This window comes from Phacochoerus africanus, chromosome X, assembly GCF_016906955.1.
Source record: "Phacochoerus africanus isolate WHEZ1 chromosome X, ROS_Pafr_v1, whole genome shotgun sequence".
Classification (NCBI taxonomy): domain Eukaryota; kingdom Metazoa; phylum Chordata; class Mammalia; order Artiodactyla; family Suidae; genus Phacochoerus; species Phacochoerus africanus.
The window spans coordinates 91147247-91174321 of record NC_062560.1 but is presented as its reverse complement, the minus strand read 5'-3'; the positions used below and the strand labels follow the sequence as shown (position 1 = coordinate 91174321).

Sequence of the window (27075 nt, the reverse complement as noted above, 5' to 3'; positions counted from 1 at the left end):
AAATGAGGTATGGACAAAGATGTGTTACATCCTTCCCAGGACTCATCGTTTGACAAATTTCCTAATTATCAACAGGGTTGCATTCTAGTGAATACACCATTCCACACTGTTTCTTCACTCATCTGAAAACTTTTATCTTTATTATTTTGCCCCCGTTATCAGAGGGAATAGAGAAAAACAATATACTTGTACATAAGTAGAGAGACTTTTCTTGCTATATAGGTAAAATGAGACATGTGGGGACCAAAATTTGATGCATATTTTTGTTTCTATTTAGTATTTTAAAACTACTGTCAGCTGAAACCATGTCGCGATAGAGAGCCTAACAGTCTTCCATCTATGAAGCAATTTATGATTATCTATCTTACTTCAAGCAGGAATTAAAGTTAACCAAAGGACATAAACAAAATTCTTCAGTGAGTCACAAGATCATTGCTTTAACTGTAAATAACTTGGAAGCAATATATTTCATAGGCCAAATATTCTTTGCTAAACATTTCTTTCTTTTTATTTTTTATTTTTTTGATCTTTTTAGGGCCACACCCTCGGCATATGGAGGTTCCCAGGCTAGGGGTTCAATCGGAGCTGAAGCCATCCGCCTACACCACAGCCACAGCCACAGCAACATGGAATCTGAGCTGCGTCTGCAACCTACACTACAGTTGATGGCAACACAGGATCCTTAACCTACTGAGCAAGGCCAGGGATCGAACCAGCAACCTCACGGATGCTAGTCGGGTTCGCTAACCACTCAGCCATGACAGGAACTCCTGTTAAGCCATTCTTAATGGTGATAAAGGAGTTCAAAATAAAGCTATCTTGTGGTTGAATGTTGTAACAGGAGAACTAATTTAATGAAGAGAAAATACACTTTATTCCAATAAAGTATATACAAAGAAATTGCTCACCAGTAATAAACACTCGACTTTCATTTGTAGTGGTGAGGTAAAGCAGTTTCGGTACTTGAGTGTCATTTCTGACAACTTTCAACTGTGTGCAGATGAAATAGGTCACTGTAGAAAATGAAAACACTTATGAAATTATTTCTGCATTTCAAAGGGGAATACCAAGATCAGGATCTAACAGAGTGCGTCTCAAAATTTTAATGAACAGAGGAATCACTTGGGACAACTGTTAAACTGCAAATTCAGATTCAGTAGTTTTAAGGTGGGGCCTGAGGTTCTCCATAGCAAAAGAGCTGCCAGTCCTTTGACCACACTTGGGGCAAGAAGGATCTAACACTTACTTTTCCTTTAGAAAAAGTCACTACTTGCTGCACAGCTGAAGAGGGCAAAAGAGTCTTTCTAATTGGACGTGCAATAGACTGAACAGTTACTGCACACAGAGAAAAAAGCTGAGTTTCCTCATGATGCTTTCACTGATGAACCCAATTTAATGTTGATCCCCGCATTACTGACTTCTTCCATCAGGCAGGGCTACATAGTATTAATTTGAATTTGCTTATGCAAGTGATTATCTTAATTTGACTTTAAGCCTCAATGGTAGGGGCTTATACCACCTATTCTTTCCTTTTTTTTCTTTCGTCTTTTTTCTTGAGGGCCGCACCCATGGCATATGGCGGTTCCCATGCTAGGGGTCAAATCGGAGCTACAGTTGCCAGTCTACACCACAGCCACCAGGTTGGAGCTACAGCTGTGACCTACACCACAGCTCACAGCAACGACGGATCCTTAACCCACTGAGCGAGGCCAGGGATCGAACCTGCGACTTCATGGTTCCTAGTTGGATTCATTTCCACTGAGCCACACAGAGAACTCCCCACCTATTCTTTTCTATTTGCCTTGCTAACCAACTGGATAGACTAAAAAGAATCCCTGAAAATAAGATTGTAATATCTTCAGGCTTTCAAAACTACTTTCAAAACTATCAACTGTTTTTAACTACCAGGTTATATTTAGGTAAAGTTTACTTATCCAACAATATTTTTTAAAAATTAACTCATCACATGCCAAAACTGTTATGGTTTTACAAATTAGGAAATGGAGAAATAAATATAAACACCTGTAATTTCACAGTAACAGTGAATTATCACTTAAGAATATTTTCCCAGAGCCTAATACTATCTATAAATTCATTTCCTAAAAAGCTCACATTTACCAGTTCTTCATTTTGAAGTAATTAAAACAAAGAAAATCTGTTCAAATGACTAAGAATAAGTCTCAATTTATATCACTTTTCCTTTATTTCAAAAACTGTACAAAGATGTGAGTAGGAGTTCCCGTCATGGCGCAGTGGTTAACGAATCCGACTAGGAACCATGAGGTTGCGGGTTCGGTCCCTGCCCTCACTCAGTAAGTTAAAGATCCGGCGTTGCCGTGAGCTGTGGTGTAGGCTGCAGACGCGGCTCGGATCCCACGTTGCTGTGGCTCTGGGGTAGGCCAGTGGCTACAGCTCCGATTCGACCCCTAGCCTGGGAACCTCCATATGCCGTGGGAGCGGCCCAAAGAAATAGCAAAAAGACCAAAAAAAAAAAAAAAAGATGTGAGTATTCATGATTAAAAATGTTGATGTAGGAATACTACAGAGACTTCTAACTCTAATTTCCTGGTTATTAAAAATCAGACATTTTGAGAGTTTCCATCCTGGCTCAGCAGTAATGAACCCAGCTAGTGTCCATGAGGACGTGGGTTTGATCCCTGGCCCTGCTCAGTGGGTTAAGGATCCAACGTTGTCATGAGCTGTGGTGTGGGTTGCAGATGCAGCTTGGATCTGGTGTTGCTTGACTGTGGTGTAGACTGGCAGCTGCAGCTCTGATTTGACCCCTAGCCTGGGAACCTCCATATGCCGCAGGTGTAGCCCTAAAAAGAAAGCAAAAAAAAGTAATAATAACAAAAAAAAATAAAATAAAGGGAAAAGAAAAGGAAAATCAGACATTTGGACCTAACACCTTCTAGCTATGATATCCAGGAAATTACTTAACCCCTCTGGACCTTTGTTTCCTCACCTGTAAATCTGTAAAAATATTGCCTCTTTAAAATGGGAGTACAGATGAAATAACATCTATGGGCAGATGGCATATAGTAAACACACTAAAAATTATTCCCCCTTAGTTCTTCACTTTCCTTAATCAAATGTAAAAAAAGATGCCCCAGTACCAAAGGATTCTGGCAGTATTCCAGAAGACCCTTGGTCAAGCTGCGCTTCACAGGCCTGAAGCCTCCTTAATGCTCGCCACTTATTTAATGATTTTTTTCCTTCATTCTTGGTCAAAAGATGAAAATAAACTGGGATTGTTTGTCAACTGTTATACTAGAGTACATCTCACCAAAGTCCACACAAACCTTTCTTAGAAAGATATATTCGCATTTTCACAAATAGAATGTGCATGCATAGCAAAAACATTTCTCTGAAAATATCATTATCCAAAACTTCTTTCAGTTTGTGGTTTAAAGAGGCTACAAAGAGAGAGGGAGCTGGCCAGAAAACCCATCTAAATTGTCCTCAGGGGTCATCACCACCAATCATCTATACCCTGAGAGTCAAGTTATACGAAAGGTCATAGCCCCACTTACCTTGGCAGCCCATGTCTTGGTTTTGGGCAAAACTCTCCTCCTGCCCTCTCCCATAATTGTTGGGGTGATGTTCAGCACTATTCATATATATTTTAAAATTTAATCTCACAAGCAGAGGGTGGGCTCTAACGAGATAATATCCAAATGGTATGTAATACTGTTTGACAGTAGAGAATAAAGGGGTAGCAGAACAGCCCTGTATATGGTCTCTAGGTCTCCCGATGTTCTACAATTTCTACCTTGTTGCTGATTTAAAAAACACATGTGATCAACACTGGGAATTACTCTAACGTTGGCAAGCAGTTAACAACCAGTATTTCATTCATATAATCATTCTGAAAATAGTAAAATAGGGAGTTCCCGCCATGGGTCAGTGGGTTAAAAATTCCGACTGCAACAGCTCAGGTTGCTAAGGAGATGTGGGTTCGATCCTTGGCCTGGCACAGTGGGTTAAAGGATCCGGCATTGCAGCTGTGGTGTAAGTGTCAGCTGTAGCTTGGATTCAACAACCCCTGGCCTCGAAACTTCCTATGCTGCGGGTGTGGCCATAAAAAAAAGAGAAAAAAACTTATGGTCTCCAAAGGAGACAGTTTGGGGGGTGGGGGGATGTGCTGGGGTTGTGGGATGGAAATAGTATAAAATTGGATTGTGATGATCATTGCACAACTAGAAATGTAATAAATTCATTGAGTAACAAAAAAAATAGTAAAATAGCACACCATATCTAAAAAGCATTATGAAACAAATTCAAATAAGGAAAAATTCACTTATGTTGTTACAAAGTATTAAATACACTTTTTCTTATAGATCTAAAGACTAACTTGTTATTACAATACATAATACGGGAGTTCCTTTGTGGTGCAGTGGGTTAAGGATCTGGCAGTGACACTGCAGCAGTTCAGGTTGCTGCTGTGGCACGGGTTCACCCCTGGCCCAGGAACTTTCACATGCCACAGTTGTGGCCAAAAGCATACATAATATGACATACCTAAAATGTCTTCAAATACATAAAATTAGTGGAAAATTTATATATGTATATATATATGTATATATGTATATATGAAGGAATGCAAGGGGAAAAAATCAACAATAAAGTGAAATACTATCTATTACAACACCATTATCCTATTATTAATTTAGTACTCAAATGACATCATACTTGCCACTGTCTTTATTTAATTATATGGTCTGTCAATCCTCTATCACTAATTCTACATTAGGAGAGTCTTCATTGTCTTTAATGTCTTTAATGGGGCTACTAAGTCAATTTCCAAACAGATACAAAGGGAACCGCGACTGTCTTATGTTTTAGTTTCACTGAATGTTAAGCTTTTATGTCTGAAATGCTAACAATGGGAATTGATAAGAGCACCTGTTTTCTGAAATACTAGTTTCAATCCCAAATTAATTCTGAATAGAAAACCAGAAGGTGGTTAATATCTGTACCACCAATTATAATATTAGTAAAGAAAAAAATTTAAAACGCTGTCAGACTGATTGAATTTGCTAACTCAATATCATACCATTCTGTAAGTCAGCTTATGCTACCATTTTTAAAAACCTAATGCCCCCACTTCCAAAAATAAAATGATAAAAATACTGGAACTGAGTACTTGGGTAAATATTTTCAAAGATTTCTGGCTGAGATGTAGAAAACAGTTCCACTATAAATGGCTGTTCTGAAGTTCCGTCAGCAATGTGAATCCAGCGATATGACCAAAAATCTTCACGGCTTTCTATATGGATAGAATATTAGAATAAATGAAGGTAACTGATTATGTACATATGAACACAAAATTATTCACTGAAATACTTTTTATGACTTTCAATGTCAAAAGCTTACCCTTCTTTTTTGACCGCTGGACTCTTCCTACAAAAACTAAAATGCCAATAACATCACAGATACGATTTCCTGGCATATCATCCAGTTCTGATCTAAAAAAAGCAAAATTGTTAAATAGATATTGTAGTTTTACACAATGAGAAAGAATTCTGCAATAATGACTGTGAAGATGTACATCTATCGAGCAGCATAATTTGGGGTAGATTTTGAACAAATTATAATACTCTGTTTTAGTGACAAACACTGAATATTAATATTTGAGATATTTTACAACGTGCTATTTCACCTGGTGATAAAGCGGTGATATAACTTTGGCAACCTCCATTCTGGTTTCACCTGCCTTTCTGGAATGATAATTATGTTAGTTGGAGGATCTCGAAGGTTCAGGCAGATTTCTGAAAAACAGATATATTATTTTGACATTTAACACATACAAAAGAATACACATGTATATAAGTCACAGAGCAAAAAACAGACTGACCACTTTTGAGCCCACTACTAAACCTAAGATCTAGATCATTATCAATAACTTTCTTCTACCGAGTCCCACATTATCACATCCGCTTGTCTCCCCACTAGAGGTTAAACATACCTTAAACTTTGTGTTTTATCACACACTCCGTTTTTTCAAAAAAAGTTTTTATCACTTAGGTGTTTTTGCCCAAATAGTATACTGTTTGGATTTGTTTTTGAACTTTAAATGAATGGGGAGTTCTCATTGTGGTGCAGGGGAAACGAATCTGACCAGTATCCATGAGGATGCAGGTTCGATCCCTGACCTCACTCAGTGGGTCTGGGATCTGGCATTGCTGTGAGCTGTGGTGTAGGCGGGCAGCTGTAGCTCCAATTCAACCCCTAGCTGGGGAACCTCCATATGCTGCAGGTTTGCAGCCCTAAAAAGCAAAAAACAAAACAGAACAAAAAATAAATGAATGGAATGATACCATAATAACATAATGCAGTATTCTAGGGTTACTTTTTTCACTTAACATTATTGCCCTAAAAGTCATCCATTTAACATTTTTTTTCTCATTTCTAATGCTGAATAAAGTTCCAGGGTGTTGATATACTACTTTATTTATTTATTTATTTATTTATTTATTTATTTATTTATTTTGCTTTTTAGGGCCATACCTGCAGCATATAGATTCATGAGCATATAGATTCATGGTTACTAGTCGTATTTGTTTCCACTGCACCACAATGGGAACTCCAATATACTATAATTTTATTTACTCGTTATTGTGTTGATGGACATCTGGATTATTCTCAGTTTTTGTTATTACCAACAGGGTCCCTTAAGAACGTTTTTTCTGCATATCTCCCTGTGCACACAAGCAACAATTTTCTAAGGTACTATATCCAGGAGGTAAAGCCTATATTGTACAATATACAAAGTTCTCTATAGGATAATTCCAAACTATTCTAAAGTGATATTTATTTTTTATTTTATGTATTTATTAATATTTACTAATATTTGTTAAAGATCAAATATTTATTTATTTATTTATTTTTGTCTTTCTGTCTTTTCTAGGGCCGAACCCACAGCATATAGAGGTTCCCAGGCTAGGGGTCTAATCGGAGCTGCAGACGCCGGCCTATGCCAGAGCCACAGCAACTTGGGATCCGAGCCGCGTCTGTGCCCTACACCATAGCTCACAGCAATGCCGGATCCTTAACCCACTGAGCGAGGCCAGGGATCGAACCTGCAACCTCATGGTTCCTGGTCAGGTTCGTTAACCACTGTGCCACGAGGAGAACTCCTCTTTAAATTTTTATGGGTGCACCTGTGGCATATGGAAGTTCTCAGCCCAGAGACTGAATACAAGCCACAGCTACAGCCTACACCACAGCTGCAGCAACAGTGGATACTTTAACCCACTGCACCAGTCTGGGGATCGAACCTGTGCCTCTATAGCAACCCAAGCCACTGCAGTTGGATACCTAACCTGCTGCGCCACAGCAGGAATTCCTTTTTCCTTCTTTTTATGGTGTCTTTTGATGGACAAAAGCTCTTAATTTTTTTTCTCTTATTAGGGCCGCACCCATGGCATATGGCACATGGTCTAGGCAGGGGTGGAATCGGAGCTGTAGCTGCTGGCCTACACCACAGCCACAGCATCACAGGATTTGAGCCATGTCTGCAACCTACACCACAGCTTGTAGCAACACTGGTTCCTTAACCTACTGAGCAAGGCCAGGGATCAAACCTGTGTTCTCATGGATACAGTCTGGTTTGTTATAGCTGAGCCATGATGGGAACTCCAAAAGTTCTTAATTTTAATGTAGTTTATTAACCTTTCTTTCATGGTTACTATTTTCTGTGTCCTATCCAAAAACCCTTCCTTATCCGAAGGTCAGTTACTTTCTGTAAGTTCTTATAAAAGTTTTGTCTTTCACATTTTATTATTTGATATATATATATATATATATATCTGGAATTGATTTTTATATGGTATGAGAGAGGGATAAAATGTCATTTTTTTCTTATATGTAATCAATTGTCTCAATACTATTTACTGAATGATTCCTCCTTCCTTAATGATCTGCATAGCACATCTGTCATATATCAAAATTTCATTTGTCAAAGGCTTTTTCTTGACTTTGTACTGTGACTTGCTGGGCAGTTTGTCTATATTTTTACCAGTGCTACATGGTTATACATTATAATTATTGATATTCAGCCATTTTTCTTTAAAAAAATTAAATTAAATTAATTTTTTTTGTCTTTTTAGGGCCACAACCACAGCATATGGAGGTTCCCAGGCTAGGCATTGGACCAGAGCTGTAGCCACCAGCCTACACCAAAGCCACAGCAGTGCAGGATCTGAGCTGCGTCTGTGACCTACAACATAGCTCACAGCAACTCTGGATCCTTAACCCACTGAGCAAGGCTAGGGATCGAACCTGCGTCCTCATGGATGCTACTCAGATTTGTTTCCACTGAGCCACAACAGGAACTCCAAAATGGACTATTTTCTCACATCAAATACAAAGATAAACTCAAAGTGCATTAAAGACTTCAACATTAAGACCTGAAACCATAAAACTTCTGAAAGAAAACCAGAGGCATCGGTCTTACACACATTTTTGGATCTGTCTCTCCAGACAAGGGAAGCAAAAGCAAAAATAAAGAAATGGAACTACATCAAACTTTTGCACAGTAAAGGAAACTATTGACAAAATGAAAAGATATCCCAATGAGTGGGAGAAGACATTTGCAAATAATAATCTGATAAGGGGTTAATATCCAAAATAAACAAAGAACCCAGCAAGCATCAAAAAAGCATCCAAATTTTAATAAATGGGCAGCGGACCTGAATAGACATTTTTCTCCAAAGAAAACACAGATGGCCAACAGACACATGAAAAGATGAACAATGTCACTAATCCTTAGGGAAAAGCAAATCAAAACCCCAATGAAATACCATCTCACATCTGTCAGAATGGCCATAATCAAAAAGACAGCAAAGGGCAGAGTAGAAGGATTGGAGCTCACCTTCTCTCATAAAAACAACAAAATTACATCCAACTGCTGAACAACCTTCAGCCAAATAGACTGCAAACTATTAAAAAAGATATCCTACTCCAGAAGACAAAGAGGAGGCCACCTAAACATGCTAGGAGGGGCGACTGTGCAATATAAGCAACCCCATACCTGCCAGGTGGGCAGCCCGCAGACTGGAAAGTAACTATATCACAGAGACTCACCTACAGGAGTGAGAGTTCTGAGTCCCACGTAAGGTCCCCACACCTGGGGATCTGGCATTGGGAGAAGGAGCCCCTGGAACATCTGGCACTGAAGGTCAGTGGGACTTGTGCCCAGGAGCTCCACAGGATTGAGGGAAATGGAGACCCCATTCTTGAAAGGTGCACACAGGCTTTCATGTGCACTGGGTCCCAGGGCAAAGCAGAGACTCCATAGGAATCTGAGTTGGACCTGACTGCAGTTCTTGGAGGATCTCCTGGGAAAAGAGGGGATGATTGGCCCATCATCGGGGAAGGACATTGGAGGCAAAGGACTCGGGAAATAATCATCAGCATGAACTCCTCTAGAGGTGGCCATGTTGGAAAGTTCTGGCTGCACCAGTGGGAAACAGCCACACCCATCAGTAAACAGGCTGCTTCAAGACCCCCCAGGCACAGAGCCACCTCAGTCACACCCAGAGACGAAGCCCCACTCACCAGATGAATAAGAATCAGCTCCACATACCAGTGGGCAGGCACCAGTTCCTCCCATCAGGAAGCCTGCAGAAAGCCCCATACCAACTTCAGCCACGAGGGGCAGACATCAGAAACAAGAGAGGCTACAACCCTATTGTTTGCAAAAAGGAAACCACACCAAAAATCTATACAAAATGAAAAGACAAAGAATTATGACTCAGATAAGGGAGCAAGAAAAAAATCCCAGAAAAACAGCTAAGTGATCTGGATATTATCAACCTCCAGGAAAAAGACTTTAGACTGGTGATAGTGAAGATGATTCAAGATCTTGTAAATAAACTGGAGGCAAAGATTGATAAATTACAAGAAACACTGAGCAAAGAAATACAAGATTAAGAATGAACAAGCAGAGATGAAAAATACAATAACTGAAATAAAAAAATATTCATTAGAAGCAACCAATGGCAGAATATAGGAGGCAGAAGAATGAATAAGTAAGGTGGAGGAGAGACTAGTGGAAATCACTGATGTGGTACAGAAAAGAGAAAAAAGACTGAAAAGAAGACAGTCTAAGAGAACTCTGGGACAACGTTAAATGCACCAACATCCATATTATAGGGGTGCCAGAAGGACAAGAGAGAGAGAAAGGGCCAGAGAAAATATCTGAAGAGACAATAGCTGAAAACTTCCCTATATGGGAAAGGAATCACTCACTCCAATCCAGGAAGCACAATGAGTACCATATAAAATAAACCCAAGTAGGAACACCCCGAGACACATATTAATCAAACTGACCAAAATTAAAGACAGAGAAATATTGAAAGCAGCTAGGGAAAATAAACAAATAACACAGAAGGGAACCCTGATAAGGTTATCAGCAGATTTTTCAGCAGAAACTCTGCAGGCCAGAAGGAAGTAGCATGATTAAGTAGTGATGAAAGGAAAAAACCTCCAAGACTACTCTACCCAGCAAGGCTCTCACTCAGATTTGAAGGGGAAATCAAAACCTTTACAGACAAGCAAAAGCTAAGCAAATTCAGCACCACTAAACCAGCTTTACAACAAATACTAAAGGAACTTCTCTAGAAACAAAAATATTACAAATGTCAAGGCTCACCAGTAAAGGTAGGAAATCATCCACACACAAATATGCTACCAAAATCAGAAATCATGAGAAGTACAAATGCAGGACACTGGAGGTGTGCTTGCAATTAAGAGACCAACAACTTAAAACAATCTTGTTTATATTCCTATACCAAACTTCAGGGTAACTGCAAACCACAAATCTACAATAGATACACAAACAAATAAGAAAAATCAATGCAAGTACAACACTAAAGATAGTCATCAAACCACAAGAGGAGAGAACAAGAGAAGAAGGGAAGAAAAAAGAGCAACAAAAACAAATCCAAAGCAATTAATAAAATGGCAGTAAGAACATACATATCAACAATTACCTTAAATGTAAATGGACTAAATGCCCCAACCAAAAGACACAGACTGGCTGAATGGATACAAAAACAAGACCCATGTATATGCTGTCTTCAAGAGACCCACTTCACTTCTAGGGACACATACAAATTGAAAGCGAGAGGATGGAAGAAAATATTCCATGCAAAGGGGCATCAAAAGAAAGGTGGAGTAGCAATACACATATCAGACAAAATAGACCTTAAAATAAAGAATATTGTAAGAAACATTATGAGAAGGACATTATACAATGATCAAAGGATCAATCCAAGAAGAAGATATAACAATTGTAAATATATATGCACCCAACATAGAATCACCTCAATATATAAGGCAACTGCTAACAACCTTAAAAAGAGAAATTGATAATAGTAGGGGACTTTAACACCCCACTTACAGCAATGGACAGATCATCTAGACAGAAAATCCACAAGGAAACACTTAAATGATGCATTAGACCAGATGGACCTAATAGATATTCATAGAACATTCCATCCAAAAGCAGCAGAATACACATTCTTCTCAAGTGCACATGGAACATTCTATAGGATTGATCACACTCTGGGCCACAAATCAAGCCTCAGTAACTTTAAGAAAATTGAATCAGGAGTTCCTGTCATGGCACAGTGGAAACGAATCCGACTAGGAACCATGAGGTTGTGGGTTCCATCCCTGGCCTCACTCAGTGGGTTAAGGATTCAGCGTTGCTGTGAGCTGTGGTGTAGGTCGAAGACATGGCTTGGATCTGGCATTGCTGTGGTGGTGGCGTAGGCTGGCAGCTACAGCTCCAATTAGACCGCTAGCCTGGGAACCTCCATATGCTGTGGATGCAGCCCTAAAAAGGACAAAAAAAAAAGAAAGAAAATTAAAATCACATCAAGCATCTTTTCCAACCAAAACACTTATACAACTGGAAATCAACAAGAAAAAAACTGCAAAAAACACAAACATGTGGAGACTAAACAACATCCTACTAAACAACCAATGGATCACTGAGGAAATCAAAGAGGAAATTAAAAAATGCCTAGAAGCAAATGACAACAAAGACACAACACTCCAAAACCTACGGGGTGAAGCAAAAGCCATTCTAAGGGGAAAGTTTATAGCAATACAAGCCCACCTCAGGAAACAAGAAAAAGCTCAAATAAACAACCCAACTTTACATCTAAAGCAACTAGAGAGAGAAAAACAGATAAGACCTAAAGTTAGCAGAAGGAAAGAAATCATAAAGAGCAGAGCAGAAATAAATGAAATAGAAATGAAGAAAACCACAGAAAAGATCAATGAAACGAAAAGGTGGTTCTTTGGAAAGATCAACAAAATAGATAAACCCTTAGCCAAACTGATCTGGAAAAAAAGAGAGAGGACTCCAATCAATAAAATTAGAAATGAAAAAGGAGAAGTTACAATGGACATCACAGAAATACAAAGGATCATAAGAGACCACTGCAAGCAACCACATGCCAACAAAATGGACAACCTAAAAGAAATGGACAAATTCTTATAAAAGTACAATCTTCCATGGCTAAATCAAGATGAAATAGACAAGATGAACAGACCAATCAAAAGTACTGAAATTGGAACTGTGATTTAAAAACTTCCAACAAAAAAGACAACAAATAACAAGTGTTGGTGAGGATGTAGAGGAAAGGGGAAAGGGATCCCTTGTGTACTGGTGGGATTTTAAACTGGTGCAGCCACTATGGAAAACAATATGGACATTCCTCAAAAAATTAGAAATCTAATTGCCATGTGATCCAGTAATTTCACTTCTGGGTATTTACCTGAAAAGAAAAAACAAAAACACTAATTTGAAGAAATATGTGGGAGTTCCCATCGAGTCTCAGTGGTTAACGAACCCGACTAGCATACATGAGGACGTGGGTTCCATCCCTGGCCTTGCTCAGTGGGTTAAGGGTCTGGTGTTGCCGTGACCTGAGGTGTAGGTTGCAGACACAGCTCAGATCCAGTGTTGCTGTGTGGCTCTGGTGTAGGCTGGCAGCTACAGCTCTGATTAGACCCCTAGCCTGGGAACTTCCATGTGCCACGGATGCGGCCCTACAAGACCCCCCCCCCAAAAAAAAAGATAAAAAGAAAAGAAATGTGTATACCAATGTTCACTAAAGTGTTATTTACAATAGCCAAGATATGGAAGCAATCTAAGTGTCCACTGATAGATTAATAGGTAAAGAAGATATGATATACATATACAATAGAATACTACTCCTCCATTAAAAATAATGAAATCTTGGGAGTTCCCATTGTGGCTCAGTGCGTTAAGAACCCGAATAGTATCCATAAGGGTTTGATCCCTGGCCTCGTTCAGTGGGTTAAGGATCTGGCATTGCCGCAAGCTACAGCATAGGTTGCAGATGCAGCTCGGATCGTTTGTCTCTGTGGCTGTAGTGTAGGCTGGCAGCTATAGGTCTGATTCAACACCTAGCCCAGGAACTTCCATATGCCATAGGTGTGGCCCTAAAAAGCAAAAAAATTAAAAAGGTAAAACAAAAATCTGGCCATTTGCAACAACACGGATGGATCTAGAGAGTCTTATGCTAAGTGAAATAAGTCAAAGACAAATACCATATGATCTCACTTACATGTGAAATCTTAATATTGTCAATAATATTGTAATAACTCCGTGTGGGGACAGATGATTACTAGACTTATCATGGTGATCATTTTGTAATGCATACAATGTCAAATCACTATGCAGGACACCTGACACTAACATATTATTGTACATCAATTATATTTCAATAAAAAAAACTCTTATGCCTTTAATGTGCTTTGTCATCTCACACTGGCTGGGACAGCCTACACAACATTAAACAGAAATAGTAAAAGGAAGTATCAATATTCCCCATTTTAAAAAGGAGTGTTTCAGATTTCCCTTGTGGTGCCATGGGTTAAGGATCCAGAGTTGTCACAGCAGCAGCTCAGGTCCCTGCTGTAGCTTGGGTTCGATCCCTGGCCCAGGAACTTCCACATGCCACAGACATGGCCAAAAAACAATAAATAAAAAAATAAAAAGGAGTGTTTCTAAATTTTCCCCATTAAGAGCTGTTTGTTGTTTTGATTTTGTAAATATCCTTTATCAGTTATGGAAGGTTCCTTCTCTTGCTATTTTCTTTTTAAAATTGATAAATTGTGTAGAATTTCAGCAAATGCCTTTTGTGCCTCTATTAGCATGATCTCTAGTCAGTTAATGTTAAAGTGACACACAGATTTTTATATGTAATATCAATTTTTCATTTCTAGAGAACAATGCAACTTAGTCATTATTCACATGTAACTGAATTCAGTCTGCTAATCTTCAATTTTGAGTATCTGCACATGTGTTTATGGCTAAAGATAGGCTTTATTAATATTTGTTTGGTTCTGATCATCAAGATTATATTGGTAGCAAAGGGTGAGTTAGAAAGTATACCCTCTTATTCTATTATCTGGAATAGTTTTGGAGATGTATTTCTTGAATCTTTGCTAGAATTTGCCTGTAAAATGATACCTGGCTAGTATTTTCTTTGTATGATTTTAAACCTCTGATTCAATTTCTTTACTAGTTATAGAACTATCTGGGCTTTCTATTTGATGCCAATAATATTTTTCTAAGAATTTTTTTTTCCTTTTTTACTGCAAACTTCTCTGTTCAAGGTACAGAACTAGAAAGACACGAGACTCATAGGTCAGAGACGTGGGACTTTATTGCAGCAACGGATGATGAGTATATATATATATATATTTTTGGCACTAGTCTTTCTTTTTGCTTTTTATTTTTATTTTTTTTTTGCCTTTTTGCCATTTCTTGGGCTGCTCCCATGGCATATGGAGGTCCCCAGGCTAGGGGTGAACTGGGGCTGCAGCTGCTAGCCTATGCCACAGCCGCAGCAACACTGGATCCTTGACCCGCTGAGCAGGGCCAGGGATTGAACCCGCAACCTCATGGATACTAGTCAGATTCGTTTCTGCTGCATCACCACAGGAACTCTGTCTTTTTCTAAGAATTTGTTTAAGAATTTGCTATGTAGCAAACAAAGATCAAACCAGGATGACGATAACTGATTTCTCATTTTGCCTATTATCATCTATGTGACTACAAAATTCACCCTTACCTTTTTAGGAATTTCAGGGTTTTTTTTTTTAATATATGAGTGAGGAAATTTTGTATTACATGGTGTTACCTCGCACCTAGAAAAGAGTCTGCATTTTACTAAGCACCTTCATAGCCATAGTAGCTCAGGTATATCTAAAGTCCCTCCACCTCTAAAACTCTAGGATTTCAAATGAATTAAAAACCTCCTTTGCCCCAAAATAAAACATTTGATGCTTTATCTCAATATGTATTATGAATATAGTCCGAAAATATCAAGACTTTCAAGGTTTATTATTTGTGTATGTCAACTGAATACTACTTTGTAAGAGGTAGGACAGGACGATATACAAAATGGCAATATACAAAGTTATACATTACCAGTAAATAATATGTCCTTTTTTTACAACAGAATTTTCATCTTTAGGAGTTCTGTTGTGGCTCAGCAGTAATGAACCCGACTAATATCCATGTGGATACGGGTTCAATCCCTGGCCTTGCTCAGTGGGTTAAGGATCCAGCATTGCCGTGAGCTGTGGTGTAGGTCGCTGATACAGCTTGGATCTGGCGTTGCTGTGGCTGTGGTGTAGGCCGGCAGCTGCAGCTCCTATTGGACCCCTACCCTGGAACTTCCATATGCCCTGGGTGTGGCCATCTTTATAGAGTTCCATTTACTTAGTTTTTTTTTTTAATTACATCAAATTTCTACCATTTGGAATTACATGTGTAATTACATGAAAGAAATAAACCTAGCTAAATTACCTCAATAGTTTGTCATCCAACATCAACATCTAGAAGGCAGTGATGGCATCACAAATCCTTATTCTTCTACTGACCATATGCAGCCCCCACTACACACTCTTTTCCATTTATCCTCTCGTAACATTCAAACTATCCTGTTATTATTCCTAACCCACACTTAGACTTTCTCCTACTCAACCCATTCTTCTACTCTCCAGACCATTCTTCCCTCAACTACATTTCTGTTCATTTCCTTTCCCCTTCCATTCATCATTTTTTTCTTACTGTTACTGTCAGTTGTCTTTCAATTTACAGTAAGTTCAACTTATATACCTATTACCCTGTTAGATTAATTTTAAGGGTGGAATTCTATATTACTTATGTTTCTATCTCTTGTGCCTAGCATGGTTGGAAGAACTTTTTTTTCCTTCAAAAGATCGTTAATCATATTGAGATTTTGAAAGATCATTATCAATATTTTTCAAGCCTGGCTGTACATCAGAGTCACCTGAGACATACCAATGTCTTGGTCCCCTCCCTCAGAATAATTAACTCAGAATCTGAGGGCAGGGTGTTGTGGTGCTTTAAAGTTCCCCAAGTGATACTCATGTACAGACAGTTATTGAGATCTACTTAATACATGTAGGCTCCACAAACTATGGCCTATAGACAGATGCCTGTTTATTGCAAATAAAGCCATGCCAACTCGTTTACATATTTTCTCTGGCTGCTTTCACTCCATAAAGGCAGAGGTGAGTTATTGCGACAGAGACTATATTGCCTGCACAGCCTATAATATTTACTATCTGGCTCTTTACAGAAATAGCTTACCACACGAATGTTTTCTTAGGTAGGTCTCCCAAGGCAACAGAAATAACAGCAAAAATAAACCAATGGGACCTAATCAAACTGACAAGCTTTTGTACAGAAAAGGAAACCATAAAAAAAGACAACCTATGGAATGTGAGAAAATAGTTTCCAATGATGTAACTGACAAGGGCTTAATCTCTAAAATATACAAACAACTTACACAACTCAACAGCAAAAAAACCAACAGCCCATTTGAAAAATGGGCAGAAGACCTGAATAGACATTTCTCCAAAGAAGATATACATATGGCCAACAGACACATGAAAAAATGCTCAACATCACTAATTATTAGAGAAATGCAAATCAAAACTAGTAAGAGTTACCACCTCACACCTGTCAGAATGGCCATCATTAACAAGTCAACAAATAACAAATGCTGGAGAGGGTGTGGAGAAAAGGGTACCCTCTTAAACTGTTGGTGGGACTGTAAATTGGTACAACCACTATGGAACACAGTATGGAGGTGCCTCAGAAACTAAATATAGAACTGCCATCCCACTCTTGGGCTTATATCTGGACAAAACTTTCCTTGAAAAAGATACAAGACATATGTTCACTGCAGCACTATTCACAATAGCCAAGATATGGAAACAACCTAAAAGTACATCAAGAGATGATTGGAATAAGAAGATGTTGTGTATATACACAATGGAATACTACTCAGCCATAAAAAGAACAAAATAATGCTATTTTTGGCAACTTGGAGGGAAGTCAAGACTCTCATACTAAGTGAAGTAAGTCAGAAAAAGAAAGACAAATACCGTATGACATCACTTATATCTGGAATCTAATATATGACACAAATGAACCTATCTACAAAAAAAGAAACAAACTCATGGACATGGAGAACAGACTTGTGGTTGCCGAGGGGGAGGGAGTGGGATGGACTGGGAGTCTGGAGTTAATAGCTGCAAACTACTGCATTTGGAACGGATAAGCAATGGCATCCTGCTGTATAGCACAGGGAACTATATCCAGTCACTTGTGGTGGAACACGATGAAGGATAATGTGAGAAAAAGAATGTATATATATATATACATATATATATATATATATACACATATATATATATATATGTGTGTGTGTGACTGGGTCGCTTTGCTGTATAGTAGAAAACTGAAAGAACACGGTAAACCAGCTATAATGGAAAAAATAAAAATTGTTAAAAAAAAAAAGAAATAGCTTGCTGAGCCCTGATAAAGAGGGAAAAAGTCCTATTACTTATCAGAAAGGCATGGGATAAAGAGACAGATGCTAAAACTGATAAGTAAATGTATTGTAAAGACTACATGATACATTTTCAATATATTCTCATGAAGAGAATTTTATATATATATATATTTTCAATATATATTTCATGATATATTTTCAATATATACTCTTGGTTTAAAAATGTAGAAGTTCCTTTGTGGCGCAATGGGTTAAGGATCCAACAGTGTCACTGAAGCAGTTGGAGTCGCTGCTCTGGTGCGGGTTCAATCCCTGGCTCTGGAACTTCCACATGCTGTGGGTGCAGCCAAAAAGAAAAAAATAAATAAATATCTCAGGTGAGATATTATGAATATTATAAATGTATTTATTACATAATTGCTTAAATTTTTTTGTGTCTTTTGTCTTTTTAGGGCCGCACCCACTGCATATGGAGGCTCCTAGGCTAGGAGTCAAATCAGAGCTGTAGCCGCTGGCCTACACCACAGCCTCAGCAACTCGGGATCTGAGCCGTGTCTGTGACCTATACCACAGCTCACGGCAACACCGGATCCTTAACCCACTGAGCAAGGCCAGGGATCGAACCTGCGTCCTCATGGTTGCTAGTCAGGTTTGTTAACCACTGAGCCATGATGGGAACTCCTGCTTAAAATTTTTTATGGATAAAGGAATTTTAAGGTTTGTCAGGTCCTAACAGCTTCAGTAATTTTTTTTGTTTGTTTGTTTTTTAGGGCCGCACCCATGGCATGTGGAAATTCCCAGGCTAGGGGTCAAATTGAGCTGTAGCCACTGGCCTACACCACAGCCACAGGCACGCCAGATCCGAGCCACATCTGCAACCTACACCACAGCTCATGGTAATGCTGGATTCTTAACCCACTGAATGAGGCCAGGGATTGAGCTTGTGTTCTTATGGATACGAGTCAGATGCATTTCCAGTAAGCCACGATAGGAGCTCTGGCTTCAGTAGTTTTTAATGGTTTTTGACTGATATGGTACTTTACAAATGTATACAAACAAAATAGTGATAAAATAACAAATTCATTGAATACTTAACCCATTGTAGAAATTAGTTTGATATGTGGATCCACGGGGAGAGGCTGCATCCTGAATGGGTAACTCTTTTTAACAGAATAATCTTGAAGTAGAAGAACTAAACCAACACGCAAACTTTTATACCACTCAGGACACAAGGCATTCCACATAATCACAGACACTGTGCCTGAACTGTCAGCGACTTCCAAAAATGTCTGGGGAAAAAAAAAGCGAAAAAGCACATGTGTATTTGTTACTTTTACCTACAGGGTGTTCAAATTTTATTTTTAAGAATTAAGAAGCACAACCATAGGAGAATCATTGAATAATTTGATATAATATGATAGATTCTATAATGATGAAGTTATGAAGAACTTTGTTATACCAGAAAATACTCCAGAAAATGTGATATAATACAATAATTTTATGTATGATGATTCCCATTTTGTAAGATAATTTACTATGATATATTACATAATTATATGTAATATATGGTAGGCATAAATATATGCATAGTTTTGGTATATATAATATACATATGATATTACAGATATGTGTGTGTGTATATATACACACATACCAAAAAAGGGAATAAAATACACTTTAATATTAATGGTGGTTCTTGGGTTGTTATTATTCGTAAGCTGTATATATCTTTCTACATTTTCCAGACTCCCTAAAAGTATGTATAATATTTATAACAAAAGCTCAATAGAACACCTAAATAATTCTTGAAAACATACGGAAATACAATAAAGTGTTGGGTTAAAAAAAAACAACACGGGACATAAATCTGCATTACATGGCACAGAGAGTCAAGATAACAGAAGAGTGATGGATAGCTTTGACAATTAGAAAGTCTCTAGTGAGTGACCAACCAGCTGAAGAAAAAAAACAAATTGTGCTGAGAAGTCACTGGAGGCAAGAAAGTTGAAAACAGCTAGTGTAGACTACTTCTTCAAGGAGCTTGCCTGAAGAGGAGGCAAGAGGGAACAGAGGAGTCCTGAGGTCAAAGATTTTTTTCCCTTTTTCTTTTGGTCTTTTGTCTTTTGGGGGCTGCACCCGCAGCATATGGAGGTTCCCAGGCTGGGGGTCGAATAAGAGCTGCAGCTGCCGGCCTACACCACAGCCACAGCAACCCGGGATCTGAGCGGTGTCTGCGACCTACACCAGAGCTCATGGCCACACTGGCTCCTTAACCCACTGAGCAAGGCCAGGGATTGAACCCGCAACCTCATGGTTCCTAGTCGGTTTTGTTTCCCCTGTGCTACAACAGGAACTCCTCCTTTTTTAAAATGGAATACTAGCATATATTTATATGCTGGTATAGAAAGTACAGTAAAGAAGAAAAGGTTGAAGACACAGAAAAAGGTGTGAAGGAGACCAGCTGGTCAAGGGAACTAAAGAGCACTAAAGCAGAAAGAATTTCTTTTTGTATAAGAAACTACATAGAAAAATACCTTTTAAATACATAGTTATGTTCATTTAAAAATTATTAAATTGAACCCACATCATATGCTATCACTTACATGTGGAATATAAAAAAAGGACACAATGAACTTTGTTGCCAAACAGATACTGGCTCACAGACTTTGAAAAACTTACGGTTTCCAAAGGAGACAGGTTTTGGGGTGGGGGGACACGCTGGGGGTTTGGAACAGAAATGCTATAAAATTGGGTTGTGATGATTGTTGTACAACTATAAATGTAATAAAATTCATTGAGTAATAAAAAAATCAAAATAAAATAAAATGCACACTGGGTTTCAAAGACTTGGTATTGAAAAAGACTAAGATAATTAATTTTAAAAATATTAATTATAGTGATGTAATTTTGGTTATACTAGATTAAATAAAATATACTACTAAAACTAAAACATATGTTGTTTAAACATAAATTGTCCAAATAAAGAGTCAGGTCTGTAAGTTATAATTTATGACTGCTAAATTAACATATAATAACTTATCATCACTCATACCTGGTATGGCTCAATCATCTTTCTATCAGGTTTTCCATAGTATCGCAGTTTTGACTTATGCAAGATTCTCACAAGCAAAGCAGGAAAATTCCTTCTGTTAGACCACGTCATTTCAAGGTGAGAAAGGGAAATTATTCTGGTATCTAGAATACAAAAAAAAAAAAATCCTGCTTAATAGGTCATGGTAATTTCAAAATTCTATTTTATTGGTTAAAAAATTGTAGCCAGATCATACCCAAAGCAACTCTTCCTCATCAGCTAAGCAGTCTATATGCTTCTTACATACAAAACTTAGTAAAAAAAAAAACCCAAAACCCTCCCCTCCAAAAAAACCATCTTAGTAATACACATTATCCCTAATAATCACAGCTAAAAAAAAATATGATTTACTATGTCACTGGAACAGGTAAATATCTACATGTAACACACTGTTCCAAACTAAAATGCACTCTAGGAGTTCCTGTTGTGGTTCAGTGGGTTAAGAACCTGACTAGTAACCATAAGGATGCAGGTTCAATCCCTGGCCTCACTCAGTGGGTTAAGGATCCGGTGTTGCCATGAGCTGTGGTGCATTGCTGTGAGCTGTGGTGTAGGTCACAGACATGGCTCAGATCTGGCATTGCTGTGGCTGCTCTGTAGACCAGCAGCTGAGCTCCGATTCTACCCCTAGCCTGGGAACTTCCATATGCTGTGGGTGCAGGCCTGAAAAGCAAAATAAAATAAAATAAAATAATAAAATAAAATAAAATGCCCTTTACCTTGTCAAATTGAGTAATTAATTCCTGGAAGACAAATAGAAATTTACCTCCTTAAGAAAAAAACTAAATGCCATGGAATATTTTCCCAGTACTAAGAACTTATATATTTAACTTACAGAACAGTTTCATGATATATTTCCGCATTGCCGTCACCTTAGTTTCATATGTGTAAGTGATGTTTCCCAAACATTCCAGACGTGATCCTGTATCAGGGTCTTTGCACTTGCTGTTCCCTCAGTCTGGAATGTCTTCTTGTTATATACCCAAATGACTTTCTCTTCTCCTTCAAGTTTTGTTCAAAGATTCCTTTCTCAGTGATGCCAGCTGTAACCGCCCTATTGAAAACTGATCCCCTTACTTATCCTTTTTTTTTTTTTTGGGGGGGTCTTTTTGTCTTTTCTAGGGCTGCTCCCGTGGCATATGGAGGTTCCCAGGCTAGGGGCTGAATTGGAGCTGTAGCCACCGGCCTATGCCAGAGCCACAGCAACGCGGAATCTGAGCCGCATCTGCAACTCACACTACAGCTCATAGCAACGCCAGATCCTCAACCCACTGAGCAAGGCCAGGGATGGAACCTGCTTCCTAATGGTTCCTAGTCAGATTTGTTAACTACTGTGCCACGACGGGAACTCCCCCTTACTTGTCCTTCATCCCATTTTATTTTTCTACATAGCACTTATTACCTTTTCATATAGCATATAATTTATTTTGAAATATTTTAATCTCCAAGCCTGCTGGCAATTACTACAACTGCTTAAAAGGTTTTCACCATGTTTAAAAGATTAATTTGCATTTATAATTGTCTTCTTCCTTGGGCTAAGAGAGGTTCCATCTGCAATTTTCTCCATATTTTGCTCTCTTATAGCCTACAGTCCCATCTTTTAAAACCTGACTTTGTATTTATTCCAATATTTGTTTTGCTAAGGTGTCCTCCACTTTCATTTTTTTTCCATCTTTTGTCATTTTAGGGCCGCACCTGCGGCATATGGAAGTTCCCAGGCTAGGGGTCAAATCAGAGCTGTAGCTGCTGGTCTACACCGCAGCCACAGCAACGTGGGATCCGAGCCACGTCTGCAGCCTATACCACAGCTCACAGCAACGCCAGATCCTTAACCCACTGAGCAAGGCCAGGCATTGAACCCGCATCCTCATGGATACTAGTCGGGTTCATTAACCACTGAGCCACGACAGGAACTCCTCCCTTTCCATTTTTATAATGTAGCATCCACTCAACTTTGGTGTGAAAATCATACTTGTAACTTCTTTTTCATAAGAGTTTGAATGGTATGGTATAATTACAAATGTACCATTAAAAACCCCCACTATTTTCAGTATTAGGATATCTGTGTAAATTTCCCTCCAGATTTTCCCAATACATTACCAGCCAGGATCACAGGTCCTAATATTTGATATGAGATAATTAAGTGATTTCCTTTTTAACATGGAACAAATGAATTGTGGATCATGTCTGAATTATCTGGAATGTATGTGGAACACTCCTAATCAATGCAGTCACATAAACCTCCTTTACTGGCTGGAATAAATTCAAGAAGTACATGACTTTATAAAATCAGAGTTCTAAGAGTCCTGCTACAATTGAGTCCAGACCGCTAGATGTGATCAGACATTTGCCCAATTTAACATTTTCCCAGGTTGGGTAAAAACCAAAAAAAAAAAAAAAAGGCATGTACATATCTCTCAAATCTAAAAAGAAATTACAGATTATATATAGGCAATGAGGAATCATGTAAATTCATAGCAATAAGGGTTCATTATCAAAAGAAAGAATGAAAATAAATAAACTAGATGTTCAATATAAAAAGTTAGTAAGTAATGGAAGTGATTCTCAAACTCCGTGGTCTCAGGACACCTGTACAATTAAAAAAAAAAATTTTTTTTCTTTATAGGGCCACGCCGGAGGCATATGGAGGTTCCCAGGTTAGGGGTCTAATTGGAGCTACAGCTGTCAGCCTACACCGCAGTCACAGCAACTTGGGATCCAAGCTGTGTCTGCAACCTATACCAAAGCCCACTGAAACACCAGATCCTTAACCCAGTGAGCGAGGCCAGGGATCAAACTTGCATCCTCACGGATGCTAGTCAGATTCGTTTCCATTGAGCCACGACGGGAACTCCCAATTTTTAAAATTGTTGAAAAAAACCTCCAAAAGCTTTTGTTTAATGTGGAAAATATTTATCAATATTTACCATATTATAAAGTAAGACTAAGAAATAACAGTATTAATTCCTTTAAAATAGCAACAAACCTATTATGTATAATAAAAAGTGTAGTTTTAAAAAAAATGACTATATTTTCCAAAACCAAAAATGTAGTGGGAAGAATGGCATTGTTTTACACTTTTGCAAATCTCTTTAGTGTCTAGCTTAGTAGAAGATAGCTGGATAAAGCATATTTTCTTCATCATAAATATTCAGTCTGCTTCGATGTCACATGACATGTATCCTCTGGAAAACTCCACTGTATATTTCTGAGAGAATGAGAGTAAAAAAAGGTAAAGAAAGCGTTAGTATTATTATTATGAAAATAGTTTTGACATTGTAAATCCCTGGAAAACGTCTTGGGAAACACCGAGGTGTACTTGGACCATACACTGAAAACCACTGCAAAAGAATACATTTAAGGGGAGTTCCCATTGTGGCTCAGTGGTTAGCGAATCCGACTAGGAACCATGAGGTTGCGGGTTCGATCCCTGCCCTTGCTCAGTGGGTTAAGGATCCTGCGTTGCCCTGAGCTGTGGTGTAGGTCACAGACGCGGCTCAGATCCCGCGTTGCTGTGACTGTGGTGTAGGCCAGTGGCTACAGCTCCAATTATATCCCTAGCCTGGGAACCTCCATATGCCTCGGGTGTGACCCTAAAAAAGACAAAAAAAAAAAAGAATACATCTAAGGAATACGGAGAGGAATAAAGATAAAAACTGAAAACTACAGTAAAACTGGTAAATCCAATTCCCTGAAAAAAAATTAATGAAAAAGTAGAATTCTGCTAAGTGCAATCCTGAAGAAAGCAAACAAAAATATGTTTGGAATGTGATTGCCTGTAAACATAGAGAAAACCATTTAAAGATTATTATCTGTAATTATATATCACAAAGCATGAAAATATCAGTGAAAAAGATAATTTTCTAGAAAAATCTGAATGATCAATATCGCCCTAAGGAACAGAAAGACACTGGAATAGGTCAGTAACCATGAAAGAAAATGAAAAAGTTTACAAATAATGACCTCCCCAATTTGTACCAGGTTCGTGTACTTTTACAACAAAATTTGAACAATTTTCAAAGAATAGCTCTTTCCCTCAACTCTAAGTTGTTCTAGAGCACAGTAATATATAGAAAATACAAATCTATTTTACAACCTTAGATAAATCCTGAAAATTATGACAGAGGTAGCACAAAAGAGAAAACTATAAACCCAAAACATTTATGATGGGAAAAATCCTAAATCAAACACTTTCAAATCTACTGTAGCAGTTTGCCAAGGTGCATCATGACCACGTAGAGTCCTGTCTTGTTCAGGAGGAGAGTATTATAATTTCTGAATAATTCTGGAGATTGACATAAACATGTTAATTCAAATAATTTTGTTAAAACATTAAAGAGAATAAAAATACAATACATAACTTCTAAGACACTAGAAAAAGTTTTTTAATCTTGTAAAAGTAAGAAAAATAATAAAAAAATAGGAGTTCCCGTGGCAGCATGGTGGAAACGAATCCAACTAGGAACCATGAGGTTGAGGGTTTGGTTCCTGGCCTCGCTCAGTGGGTTAAGGATCCGGCGTTGCTGTGAGCTGTGGTGTAGGTTGCAGACTTGGCTTGGATCTGGCATTGGCTGTGGCTGTGGCATAGGCTGGCAGCTACAGCTCCGATTAGACCCTTAGCCTGGGAACCTCCATGTACTGTGGGTGTGGCCCTAAAAGGACAAAAAGACTAAAAAAAAAATAGTAAAAAATAAAGCATGGCACCTAGCAAACAATGTAGGACTGCAAGAACAGATGCAAACATCATTAATTAAATTTAAATGGATTAAATTCATCTCTTAAGAGAAAAAATTGGTTTGGGTCAAAACCCAAAAACTTAGCTATAGAAAGAAAGCTAAAACAAAATGGAAATAAAGTGATGAACAATGATACATAACATTTGGGAGTTCCCTGGTGGTCTAGTGGTTAGGATTTGGTGCTTTCACCCAGGTTCAATCCCTGGTCTGGGAACTAAGATCTCACATCAAACCACAGCATACTCTGGCCAAAACAACAACAAAAAAATCCCCACAAAAACCAAAAACCAAACCAAACAAAAAAACCCATAACACTAGACCAGTGGTTATTTTATTTTATTTTTTTGCTTTTTAGGGCCACACTGTCGCATACAGAAGTTCCGAGGCTAGGGGTTGAATCGGAGCTGCAGCTGCTGGCCTATGCCACAGTCACAGCAATGCCGGATCCAAGCCTTGTCTGTGACCTACACCACAGCTCACGGCAATGCCAGATCCTTAGCCCACTGGGTGAGGCCAGGGATCGAGCCCGTATCCTCATGGATACTGGTCAGATTCCTTTCAGCTGAGCCACGTTGGGAACTCTGGACCAGTGGTTAATAAAGTGTGACCTTTGAACCAGCAACATTATGGAGTTAGAAATGCAAATTCGGAGTTGGCTTCGTGGTACAGTGGTTAACAAATCCGACTAGGAACCATGAGTTTCGGGTTCGATCCCTGGCCTTGCTCAGTGCGTTAAGGATCTGGCGTTGCCCTGAGCTGTGGTGTAAGTTGCAGACGTGCCTCGGATCTCAAGTTGCTGTGGCTGTGGTGTAGGCTGGTGGCTACAGCTCCGATTGGACCCCTAGCCTGGGAGCTTCCATATGCCGTGGGAGTGGCCCTAGAAAAGGCAAAAAGACAGGAAAAAAAAAAAAGAAATGCAAATTCTACGGACCTACCACAGATATACTGAATCACAAACTGGTGATGGTGTTATGGATGCCCACTCGCGATTGAGAATCATTGCCCTAAATGCTAACTAAAGGACAGAGGAAGTGGTAAATAGTACTATCAGACAAAATATAATTCAAGACAAAAAGGGGTTAAGAGATAAATTCCATATTGATAAGAGTAAAATCCATCAAGATATTAACAAGTTATGAAACCTTACATGTTACAGCAACATCTAAATCAGAAACTTTTAGATATGAGAAAAAAATGAACAAAACCACCGTCATAAAGAGAAGCCAGTATTACTCTCAGAGAAATGGACAAATAGATTTAAAGGTAAAGATATGGAATATTTTAGTTAAACTTTTAAAAATTTGGAGTTCCCATCATGGGGCAGTGGAAACAAATCCGATTAGGAACCATGAGGTTGCGGGTTCGA

General features: G+C 38.5%; 1 protein-coding gene across 1 annotated transcript in view; it reads right to left on the bottom strand.

The window, feature by feature from the left end:
- RADX (RPA1 related single stranded DNA binding protein, X-linked) overlaps positions 1-27075 on the bottom strand; it is a 76953-nt gene that overhangs the window by 43615 nt on the left and 6263 nt on the right. The window contains exons 2-7 of the mRNA XM_047764931.1: positions 20935-21077; positions 18979-19171; positions 5663-5771; positions 5377-5468; positions 5147-5269; positions 909-1013 (exon numbers count right to left, since the gene is read on the bottom strand). Of these exons, the coding sequence (XP_047620887.1) occupies positions 909-1013; positions 5147-5269; positions 5377-5468; positions 5663-5771; positions 18979-19171; positions 20935-21077 (765 nt within the window). The remainder of the gene's footprint in view (positions 1-908; positions 1014-5146; positions 5270-5376; positions 5469-5662; positions 5772-18978; positions 19172-20934; positions 21078-27075) is intronic.